This window comes from Lynx canadensis, chromosome A2 (genome assembly GCF_007474595.2).
Source record: "Lynx canadensis isolate LIC74 chromosome A2, mLynCan4.pri.v2, whole genome shotgun sequence".
Classification (NCBI taxonomy): Eukaryota; Metazoa; Chordata; class Mammalia; order Carnivora; family Felidae; genus Lynx; species Lynx canadensis.
The window spans coordinates 23,133,255-23,145,616 of record NC_044304.2 but is presented as its reverse complement, the minus strand read 5'-3'; the positions used below and the strand labels follow the sequence as shown (position 1 = coordinate 23,145,616).

General features: G+C 45.0%; 1 protein-coding gene across 1 annotated transcript in view; it reads right to left on the bottom strand.

The window, feature by feature from the left end:
* CACNA2D3 (calcium voltage-gated channel auxiliary subunit alpha2delta 3) overlaps nt 1-12,362 on the bottom strand; it is an 863,383-nt gene that overhangs the window by 83,843 nt on the left and 767,178 nt on the right. Inside the window, exons 28-29 of the mRNA XM_030307036.1 lie at nt 6,815-6,876; nt 5,545-5,589 (exon numbers count right to left, since the gene is read on the bottom strand). Coding sequence (XP_030162896.1) covers nt 5,545-5,589; nt 6,815-6,876 — 107 coding nt within the window. The remainder of the gene's footprint in view (nt 1-5,544; nt 5,590-6,814; nt 6,877-12,362) is intronic.

Sequence of the window (12,362 nt, the reverse complement as noted above, 5' to 3'; positions counted from 1 at the left end):
CCAGAGCTCTGCTAGCCTATAGTCTACACATGCACTACTGATCCAGTCATGTGGGTCACATTAGTCTACATCCTACCAGAAATAATTGAAAGAGGAACAAGAGGGCCAGCCAAGGCTCCTGGAGGATTACATGCTTCAGCTTCCACTTTCCTCACAGGTGCCTCAGATTTTGCTCCAACATAGTGGGTGGGCTCCTGGGTAAGGACTGAGGTATGACACTTGTTTCTTCTACACCAAGTACAAATTGGCATTTACTTCTTGGGCTATGTTTCCATTTAACATTTTTTTTTTTTTTCATTCATTTCTCCCCCCCACCCCCCCGCTCCCCCTTAAGTTAGGATTCCATGACAGGAACTTGGTGGCAGAGAAGACCATGCTTATTGATGGGTAGCTTTGAATTTCATGTTTGCACTGATTATAAAAATACTTGGTCACCCTTTTAAGCAAGAAACAGAATGGCCAAGGTTGTGATACAAATCACTGAAAAAAAACCAAGGTCAAAATCAAGGATGCTGTGTCATTAATGTGACTATGATTTCCTGAAGAGGCAGCCTTACCAGCAAGTGCTTAGATTAAATGATTACTGGGAAGTGTGGTGTAGGTGAGTCGGGCCATGGACTTAGGTGAGCAGAGTACCAGGTTATGGGGCAGTAAGGACAGAATTGCCAGATTCCAGTCTGATCAACTGTTTTCTCTATGTCTCTTTACAATAATTAATATTCAGTTGTCTTCTCCATACTCCCTTTCCTCCAATAAAAGAAAACAGAGGAGATATTTTCTCAGTTTTCTGTCACTATGCTACTTTCCCCACAAACTAAGCCAAGCATCTTAGAATGTGTCCACTTATCACCCTGTCCTAAGGGTGGACAGTCAGACAGAAGGGCTTGGAGGAAAGAGCTCTACATTTTGACAGATATTGTAAGTGCCTATTCCACAGCCACCTTTGATAAAACATGTAGGGATGAGGTTGTTTGAAAAAAAATGCAGACAGGGAGAAAGAGAGGCAGAGAGAACTTGATTTCCTTAAAAAAAAAAAACAACCTTTCTTGATGATGATTGGGTAAGTCAAGATTGCTCAGAGAGGTCTGATTCCTGTCCCAAAGGCAGATCAGGTAGATACCTGAGGTTAGAGGCCATGGGAATTGGGCAGTCACAGGTGGTAAGGAAAGGCAGTGAGGAAGGGTACTTGGGAGTAGGAAACACAGCACCAAGGCTGTGTTAACCAGAAGGTGGTTTTAGCCCCCAGGCTAACACATCCACTTCAGAATCAGAGACTCTGAGCAATTGCTATCAGTTGACCTTGAACAAAGTCTTTACCACTGTGAGTCTCAGGTTTCTTACCTAAAAGGTGGAGCTAGCAAGAACCCTTTGTTAGGTTGTTGAGAAGATTAAATGAGAGGGTGAGTGCAAAGTGTTGAGCACAGTGTAAGGTGCACGGGGCACAGTAAGTCGTCAAAAACCTGTGCTTGCATCCACTCGGCAAACAGCGTTTATTGATCACCTACTATGCGTCATCTTTATCCTAATTAGTATCCTAATGCTATGAATTTAGAGTTCCTCAGAAAGGGAAGCTGTTCCGTTGTTCATAGCAAGAGGTTGTGCAGGCAGGTTGGCTGAACTTTGTTGCTTTCTGTTTAACCTTTTTCTTTTGGGGGATGCCTTCTGCCTGTTTTGGTTGGTGCAGGCTGAGCAATGATTTGAAACAACTCAGAAGCCCAGTATCATACTGCCTGTTGTTTTCATTTGTGGGGAGAGAGAGGAAGAGAGACAGAGGGGGAGGGCTGGTTCTTCCATCTGAGGGTAGGGCCTGGGTCTCTGCATTCCAGGTGTGCACTGTAAGGGGTCACTCCTTACTACTTTTCTCCACGTCTCACAATTTCAACCCTAATATTTCAGCTGTAGAGCAGTCTGACCCTTACTTCACACCACATGATGTATCTATTCATCACTGGCCAACTATCTTTATCAAGATACTGTCTTTTAAACAATTTGTTGCAAAGTGGTTATTTTGGAAAGAAGTGCTTGGTAGGATCCCCTGTGCCCTTGCCCTCAATAGCTATTGCACTGACTGTCAAACCCCCTCCTGACTGGAGTCTTTCTAGACATGGAGGCACCAGGTGGCTTGGATTTAGCCCTTCCCGAGTCTGTCCTACTTCGAGGAGACCCTTCAGATTCCAGAGGAAATGCCTACAAGGCCTTACAAAGTCCAGTCATTGATTATTATCTTGACTCCTCTGGACAAGCAAGGGTAGCAGCTGCGCTGGAATACGAAGTTTTAGATCCACTCACTGCCCCCAACATCTCCTCCAAATTGCCCCAGTAGGGGAGAACGTTCTCATCTTCCACTCTCCTTGCAAATATTCTGGTGCTCTCATTAGGAGAGGGAGGCTGTTGGAAAGATGAGTGGGAGAAGAAAATGAGAGTGTGAGACAACGGTGCCACAGGTCAGGCTGAGATTAGAGGTGGGCAGGACTTTCCTTCTCCATTTCCATCCGAATGCCAACCACGCTTGCATAGAGTGCAGTAACCTCGGCCACCCCAGTGCCTTGCACGTGGTATTCTCTGCCCGTGAAGCTCTTCTCTGGCTTCAGGCACTGTCTTCAATGTCATCTCCTCCCTCTTCAGTTGACCTACATGTTATCTCCTCAGAGAAACCTTCCCAGATCACCCCTTTCGTTTAATTCACAGCACTTATCACAGTGGATAATCACGTACACTTGTCTTCCCTGCTAATCAGTCAGTTCCAGTAGGAAAGAGGCCATTTCTGACTCTACTTCCCATTGAATCCCCAGGGGTGACATAAAAGGGCTTAGTAAACATGTCTGGAGGGAACGAATGAGTGTGTGAAGTACTGCCTCTGGATCTCTAAAGTTGACATTCACCCAGGATGGAATGGAGCTCCTCAAAAGTCTTCAGTCAGACCCACGGCCAGGCCCTCCAAGTCACATGGCTCAGGCACCTCCTGGGCCAACTAAGGATGTCTACTCTTCCAGATGGGAAGATATCTGGCCATACTGACTCCACCCAGCAGCCCAGGGCACTCCAGCCAGGGCTCAGGGAGTCTACTGATGGAGGGAGACAGAGGGGCTGGAATGGGTCCAAAGCAAAGCGTGTCTGATAAGTCTGAGGGAGTTGGGCCAGGTCTTCAGTGCAGAGGAGAAGCCAGAGCATGTGAACTTAATGAGTCCCCACAGCTGTTTTTAATGGGGACCTCATCACTTGAGGGCAGTTGGGGGAGAGGGAGGGACATGGTCTCAAAGGCTTAATTAAAAGTCATGAAAGGAGAATGACACATGGAAAGAGTGTGCTGAAAGGTGGGAAGGGACTTTGGTGGGAAAGCAGGACTGGCATTTCCATGTGAAACTATGTCAACTGGTTGCCTGAAGCCAAACTTAGAGTCAAAAATGGGGAAGGGATGATAGTTTCACAGTGCAGGATGACGATATTTGAGCATCAGATCAAGTTCAGAAATGAGAGCAAACTCAATGTGTAATTTTCCAAGTATGTGGGCCTTTCCATGACATTCATAGGAGGGCTTATCCCAGTGACCGCTGAAGAAGATCATTAGCGGTGAGGAAGGCATGTGTGCTGTGCTCACTGGGCCCAGGGGAGGCTGCCAATACTCCTAGAGGGCATATGCCATTGCTGTCTGAGGTTTTAGATTCAGGGGAGCCACTAACTCTAAGGGAAGAAAAAGTCTGTTGACATTTTTGGTTTATAGCTGACCTTTATTGAGTGTTTACCATTTGCCAGGAACTGTACCATGCATTTTCCATATATTATCTCATTCATTCCTCGCCATTACCCTGTGAGGTGGATATTCCTATCCCCACAGAGAGGTTCAGAAACTTGCTCAAGGACAACAGCTCATTACTGTCAGAGCCACAATTTCAAGCCGGCTGTTCTAACTCTGCAGCCTGCTCGTTTAACCACCGTGCTGTATCACCTGTGAATTCAGTCATTGCACAACAAATAGATACTAGATGTTTCTAACTCTGGTTAGTGGCACCCATTCCCACTTACTTTTATATGTGAGGATGCACAGAGGCAGTGAGGATATAGGAAAATGACTGCCTCAGGTTTTATTCATCAAATTGTTTAACTGGTCATCCATCTATCCATCCAACTACCCAGGAACCAATCAACCAATCAACTCTCCAAAACACCATCCATCCCACCAGCCAACCAACCATCCATCCAGTCACCCAACCAACCAACACACTATCCTTAGTTCTCTTGCCATAAATTGGGATTAGTAATTGTACCTACTATATGAGTGAAGGGCTTAACACAGGGTCTCGTGGCACTGATTAATCAATATTATTATTGAGCTATGTTGTCTTGAGCTGAGTACCCCAATATGATAATAAATGTCTCAAAGGCAGAGGAGAGGTTTGAGGCTTCTTGAGTGTCTTCTGAATGGCATTCTCTAACTTACTAGAGGGCATAGATCATAAGGTGTCACAAAATGTTCTTTCCTAAAGGAAAATTATTTTCGATCTGATGGTCAAAGAAAATTGGACTTCTGCTCAAAAGCTAATTGATTGGCTTTTAGTCTTTGGATAGTGATTCATATAACAATGATCTTTGGGGACTGAGCCTTTTGTGTTTAACTTCATCCCGGTTTCCCTTTTATACTTCTCTCCTTGTTTTTGCCTACTTTTTTGAAATATATTCCTAATCTATGCTTTCTGTGTTGACATTATATTTGGTTAGGATTTGTTGAATCCCTGTGGTAACCAGAAGGAATATAAATATGATTATTTGTAAGTTCCGGTTTATGTATTGACTAATGTTTTAGTTACTGTAGCGAAAGAAAGGCTACCTGAGCCACCACGGAAGGCCTCTACATACCTGCTTGCTCCAAATCATGGGGCAGAGGGTGTACAGGATTAAATGCTGTGAAAACATAAGTCTGAGGGGTAGATTTATGGCAGTGGTACCTTTTTTTCTCTTATTGCTCATGGGTGGGATTCAAATTCCTCTTCCCAAAACAGCAACAGAGAGAGAGAGATAAAAAGAAAGGAAGGGAGGGAAGGAAGTGTGGGAGAGAACACTATGCTAGAATAAAAAATCCTGAGTTTTCAACTCCTTACATTTTCATCTCATTTATTACATGAAATTAAGCAAGCCATTTCTCTGATCCTCAGTTTCCCCCTCTGCCAAATGGGATGATCATTCCTACCCATTTGATTGGGTTACTACCAGGATGAGAAGAGATAACATATGGGGCAAAAGCTGTGAGACTTGTCATGTGAGCTTCAAATGGCAGCAATTTGTATTATTTCCTATAAAATGCCAAAATTCCAAAAGTGCCATCCATGGGACATTTAAGCACATTTTTCAAAGTCTTATAAACTATTTCATTAGGGGAAGAAAGAAAAAAAAGAAAGAAAAGAAAGCAAATGTGCTTGAGTTTTTGGAGCTTGGTCCAGAGCAATCTGTCAGACATGGCTCCTTTTACAGAGGCACTTCCTCTTTGAGAAGGCACCCTCTGTCACCTCCCCTTGACCAGGGCAGAAACAGGGCCAGGGGCCCTCTTACCTCGTCATCACAGCTGATGGAGCATTTGCCATCCAGAGAGGCACACTGTGGGGTGGGGGGAAAGCAAGGGGAAACGTATTGTTACTTAGACATTCCAGAATTTGCTATGGCTGCCACTTAATTATTCAAGAACAAGCTATTTCCTTGCCTTTTATGCAAAAACCAAATTTCATCCAAAGGGAATGCTCCAATGGGGCACCTGGGTGGCTCAGTCGGTTAAGCGTCCTCTTGATTTCGGCTCAGGTCATGATCTCATGGTTCGTGGGGTCAAGCCCCATGTTGGGCTCCAGGCTGAGGCTGAGATTCTCTCTCTCCCCACCCCCACTCTACCCCTCCCACATGCGCCTGCATACTCTCTCTCTCTCTCTCTCTCTCTCTCTCAAAAACAAACAAACAAACAAACAAAGGAAATCCTCCAAGATGAGTATTGTCTGCTTTCCCTAGGATCAATACCAACTCCAAATAGTCATATAAAAAACAATTTTGGGGGGAACTGACTCTTTTTCATTTTAATTTACGTTGCCTATTTTAACTTATGTTGCCATTCAATATTGATATCTTTTTAAGATCTCAAATCTTTGAGTAACAAAAAATATCACTGTGTGAGTATTTAATTTACAATTTATAAAGGCTAGTGACTCTTTAAAAACACTCCTGTCTTAATCTATACTTTCCTAAAGTGTTTATTTAAGTATTTATGTAAGAAATAATATATTACCCCAACATTTAGAATTGGGGAAAAATTGCCATTTCCACTGAATCACTACACAAATACTACTGAGATTGCTCAATACAGAGAACACAGTGCAAAGAAGGAAGCCTTCCAGATTTTCCAAGGCATAGAAGCCCTCTCTGGTCAAAGAGGTCAGATGCATGCTTAGTCAGATCTAGTTATGCAAAGGCCTTCAAAACTGCAATAAGGAAATTCACGAATAGATAACCAGGCACTGCAAGGTTAGGAAAAAATCACTGTGGAAATTCATAAAAGTCACCAATAGTTAAAAGAAAAACTGCTCCTTTGGAAGATCACTATCTTGATTTCACAATTAAAACATTTTGTAGGAGCAAATTGCCTTCTTTCCCAGCATGTGCTGTCTAACATGCTGACAGCCTTTTATTTTGCAGTGAAATGAAAGGTAATCTGAGCGGCCAGCAGTTCATTCTACAAACATTCATCGGAAATCTGGCACTTTAGGCTCCGGGTCCCCAAATGTGAACACCTGTATAATAACAGTGTCGCTAATGCTTCAATACGCTGATTATAACTTACCTGTCTGCTGGCAGTCCAGAACTTCCTCTGGAAAAATTCAAGTTTCATCTGAATGCCTACAGCTGGGACAAATTATAAATAAAACAAGGCATTAGAGATTCCTTCCCACAATTACTTAAGATTATCATTGAAAGTTATCTGTCACGGGGAAAAGCTGATGCAAGCATACCAGATAAGAACTTAAAAACTAAATTTACAGTGAAGCCTACAACTAAGACATTTTACCTTTCAGGTAAGGAATTCTCAAGGCTAATTATATGCACAGAACTGTTGATGACTCTTTGGAGACACATTACCTGTGTGTTTCTAAAATTCATACACTTGTGGTCACTCCCCTCCCAAACCCAGGCTAAAAACAGGAATGAAAAAAATGAAGTCTATTTCGAAAATGATTGCTTCTTCTGGGTTCTTGTTTCAGTTATTACTGTATGAACGTGCATGTGTAAAATGTATACTATGCATGTGTTTTTGAGATACAACATTTGTAAAGCACTTGTCACGAGGCTGGTGTTCGGAAGGGAGTCACTTTGCTATGATGTGACTTAGTTAAACTGGCCCCCAGTATCCACACCTCGGTGATTTTCTCTCCCCAGGAACTTTGAGGGAATTACACAATTCTGTTTGGCCATGAAAAGCTCCCTTGAGCAATAGTGCATGCCAGTTCCAGTGAGAGAAACATACAGAGAGAGAAGTTAGGAAAGTGACTTGAAACTTTGGGAAGTAACATTTGGTGGAACCTTAGAATCAGGACAGGAACAAGCTCACACTGTTTCTCTCCCTGAAGCCAAAATGATGTAACTCTTGAAACCATTTCGGAAAGTGCTCAAGGCAGAGCAGAAGGCTCATCAGATGGTAAGAAGATGTTAGAGGAGTTTGGAAAGAAAGAATGCGATTCTGTGCTGGAAACACTGGATTCCACGCGGGACGCCATTGGTCCCAGTGCAGTTCTGCAAACTTCAGTCTTTTGCACACCAACTTCCCCATTTTTGCCACATCTGCACACCACCAGTATTGTTATTTATCTTTCCACACATTTTCTTTTACTTAAATACCTAAAGTAACTTCAACCTAAATAACAGTACCCATCAAAGGAAAGACATGTTTGGGGTGTGGGGGAAGTTCACTCAATACTCTTAAGATCCCACATGCCACCATGTTTAATCCCCCAGTTAGGTATTCGTTGCCATAGTAACTTCAGGAACCTGAAGATTTATGAAAGTCTTGGCCTGTTACTCTTATAACCGTCAAGTGCATTCCTACTTATTAGAAAAATTGTTGAAGCAAGCCTGAGAGTCAAGGTTGACTGAGGTATGCACATTTGGAGGGACTCATCTTCTACCTTTGGACTTAGAAACTCAGACTCTAGGATAAGGCTAGAGTGAACATGGCTGCAAAACGCAGAATGGGAAGTCTCTGGAATGCACCATCTCAGCACTCTGGATTCACATGGCTTTGCTCAAAGCATTCCCCACCTTCTGGACCATAAGCTCTCAAAGGACAGGTACCTGATCTTGCTCCCCACTGGATCCCTGCCCCCCAGCAAGGTGCTGAGCATGTAGATGACCCATCGGTAAATGCTTGCCTTTTAAAAAACCTTTCAGGTGACATTACAGTCAGTAGTTATTGAGAAAAAAGAGTAATATCAATGTGAATTATAATCACATCCAAATAGAGGCTTTGCGGTGGTAGTTCTCCACACGTTAGAACCCGGGGAACTTTTTTAGAAAGGACTGATCCCTGGGGTGCCTTCTCCCTCCACACCTAGACCATTTAAACTAGATTTCCTCGGAGTGGTGTCTAGGCATGGGTAGCTGAATGAAGATTTTTTTCGTTTAAAGTTTATTTACTTATTTTAAAAGAGAGAGAGAGAGCATGAGCAAGGGGAGGGATGGAGAGAGAGACTGGAGAGAGAGAGAATCCCAAGCAGGCTCTGCACTGGCAGCATAGAGCCAGACGTGGAGGTCAGTCTCATGAACTGTGAGATCATGACCCGAGCCAAAATCAAGAGCTGGATGCTTACCTGACTGAGCCACCCAGGTGCCCTAGCATAACTGAAGAACAGCCTCTAGTGATTCTAATGTGCAGCCAGGGTTGAGCACGGCCGCTCCACAGGCCTTAGTAAACTGGCTGTGGGGACCTGCCACCACGTGGACCACTTTGTCAGACTGCAACACAAGCTGCTCTTCCTGGCCCTGGAGAACATTTCAGAGAACACCTCAAGGAACGTGATTTTGGAGGCTGGAGGCTGTGTGCTGCTATTTCCAATACATCTGACCTTCCCAAATGCCTGACGGGCCGTATCCTAGTTGGGGAGGGGCCAACCGAGGGCACTGCAGAGCAGGCTGGGCTTTGCTCAGATCCACAGCAGGCAGAGGTGAGGGCCTGCCCTTAAGAGGCGGCTTGGAGGAGTTTCTCTGGTTCTACCAACGACAGGGAGGGTGTGGGCAGCAGAGAGCTGACTTCAGGACAGAGGGCCTCACGTTGCGACATCCACTCACTGGTGTCTAGGAGGAGAGTGGAGGTGAGTTTCTCTCTCATCTTCCGTGTGCTTCTCTGTGCGGCTTCTCCTTGGCATTGGTCCCCAGCCAGCTCTTCCCAGGCTGGCAGTCAGTAATTCTAAGGCCACTTGTGAAGACCATGGCCAACAACCATGGCAGGCTTCTAGATGCTAAAGGATAAAGCACAGGGCTTCCTGAAAGCGTCACCCCACAGTGGCCTTTCCATGGCGTTTCTTGTTCCGGTAGCCCAGAGTTGCCCCTGGCCCACCCGTCCTCACCTGGGTTCCCCATCAGCAGCCCATGCCCTTTCTGAGAACCCCTTCTATCCTTTGATGGACGCCCCCCCTCCGAATTTTCACCTCCCTAATGAAGCTTGCTATTCCCTCCTGGGTGTTTATCCATCTCACATTCCTGAAGCCTGCTATCATCTGCCCCTTTCGGCCTGCACCCCAGTTCCTCAGAGTGCTTTAATCTTTCCTCCTGAGTCAGCCCCTCCATCCCATTAATCATGTGGGCTGCTTCTCTCTGATCCCCCTCCAGCATGCTGTGTCCCTTCCCTGCTCCCGATGCCCTAAACTAGACACCGCTTTCCTTGCTCCTCATTCCTCGCACCCCCATGTGGGCCGTGAGGTCGATGCCACAGGGCTGTCTGAAGTCCTGACTGCCACATCTGCTTGGTTTTGCCCTGGCTGTGTTTTTGCTGGCTGACCCCCCCTGCCCCTGTCAGCAACTCTGGCCCCTGGCTCCCGGTAGCACATCTGGTTTCGTAGCATTTTCGCCTACAAGCTAACATACTTCTCTATGATTAAGAGAATCACAAGCTCATTGGCAAGTCAACTCCATGACCATTTGTTCAGTGGCCTTCCCTATGCTGAGCTCTCAGTTGGGTGCTAAGGGGAAGGAGAACACATAATCCCATGGTGTCTAGCTGTGGTGTAGCCACATGGTAAAGGCAACGTCAGAGACTTCACACAGGGCTGAAGAGCACAATAGATGGAGCGGGTTTGGCCTGGGAGAGCTGGCAGGAGCTTTGTGTAAGGTGACACCTGGAGACCTGACTGGCAGGAAAAGTAAGAGCAGAGGCAAGATGGTAATCCAAGCACGGAAACAGCGCAGATGAAAGGATGCAGCCTTCTAAAAGACCACAGTCTCTTCTGAGGCTGAAGGAATGGGAGTGGGGGACATGCTTGTGCAGGTTGAGGTCAAACGGCTGAAGGTCTTGAATGTTGGGCCCACGCATCTAAAGAGTCTCCTGTAGGCCGTGGGCCAGATCCAGCCTCTTTTTATAAATAAAGTTTTATTGGAACACAGCCACACGCATCTGCTTCCACACTGTCTATGGTGTGACCGCAGTGCTGAGTCGTTGCAACAGAGACTGAATGGCCCACAAAGCCTAAAATTCACGTTATTTGGCCCTCCACAGAAAAAGTTTGTTGACACTTGCTATGGGGTCTGAGGAGCCATTTAAGATTAAGCAGAGATATGGCAGGACCACAGATCGATACTTTAGAAAGTCCATGATGGAGGCCTTGAAGAGGAAGTACTAGGGAAACGGTCCAGACAGTGGGAGACGACAACAAGAGGTGTTAGGCACCTCCAGCCACTTGGTACATTTGGCTAATGATCTCTTAAGCATGAAAATGATTTAAAGCGGAGAGAAAAAACACACACCAAAAAAACCCACAAAAAAACCAAAAAAACCTAATACCACCCCTCACCAACGGCCACTTCCCCGCCAAACAGACAAAAATGCTTAAGGAGCATCCTCTACCCGACTCTATTCAAGAAAACAAATAGGAGCTTCCACAAACAGAAATTTAGATTCCTTTCACTATTTTCCTTTATCTTTGTTTCACATGGGTTTTTTTTTTTCAACTCTTATCAGAAGAAAATCATTATTACTTCAGCAAGTCCCACTCTCTTCCCCCACCCCCCACATATCCCAAATAGAACCCAAGATATTTGTCATGCCTGTCTATTTTGCTCTTTCAACAACATTTTAAGCCATAACAGTATACTCTGATTCAAGTCAATCTTGCTAATTTAATAAGGAAAACAAGGACAGAAAATGCTTTAGTGAAACCCAAGTCCCAAAGAGAATGCAGAAAATAAAAACACCATTCCTGGGGTTTGAAATTTTTTAGACAGTCCAGAAAATCATCAACATATTTCTCCTGGAGCTCATGGTTCTCCTCACTTCCATTTGAGTACAAAAGCTCCCAGACCCCCTGTCAGGGGCTCTCACCATGACCATAGAACAAGAGCCCCTTTTTCCATGACAGCATCGGGTGGTACCTTACTCACCTTCAGGAGTGGATTAGACCCAGAAAAAGGTATCCTTTGGGGCCCTTCCCAATGTGCCAATATTGTGTGTGCCTCTAGGACAGTGACGCCCAGATACTGGTAAGGTCTTTGGAAATCAGCAAAACAACAAAACCATTTTTGCGAGAACTGCCATCCCAAAGAGCCCCAGGCCCTTTCACAGGAGATAATTCAGGCATCCGGAGTACTGACATCACTTTTGGTTTGAATTACTCAGATGACTTTTCCTGTAACTCTCCTCAGTACTCCAGGAGGGCCTCGGTACAGATTTTCATCCCAGCAATGCAGACCACATACCTTCAGTGAAGTATCTTCCAGGCTTCCTCCTTCCTCAACTTTGTAACTTCCTTACTACCTACTTCGTCCTCCTTCTCCTCCTCATATTTATCAGAAACCCAGTATGTGCGAGGGGGTGGGTGTACTGATAAGAAGACAAAACAGCCAGGGATGGGGACCTGGAGAGGGCAGTCAAATCACTGAAGAGAGGATGGCACTTCAGGATTCCCAAGTGGATACAGATGAGCACAGAGCATCATCCATGCACCTAAACATGTAGCCATTTCACGTGGGGATGTCAGTGACTAGTGTGCTTGAATCGGGACAGACACCTCAAATGCTCCAGCTCTGTGCTGTCCAGATTGGTCGCTACCAGCTACATGTGGCTATTTTAATTAAAATAGAATAAAATTAAGAATTCACTTCCAGAGTTGAGCTAGTCACATTTTCAG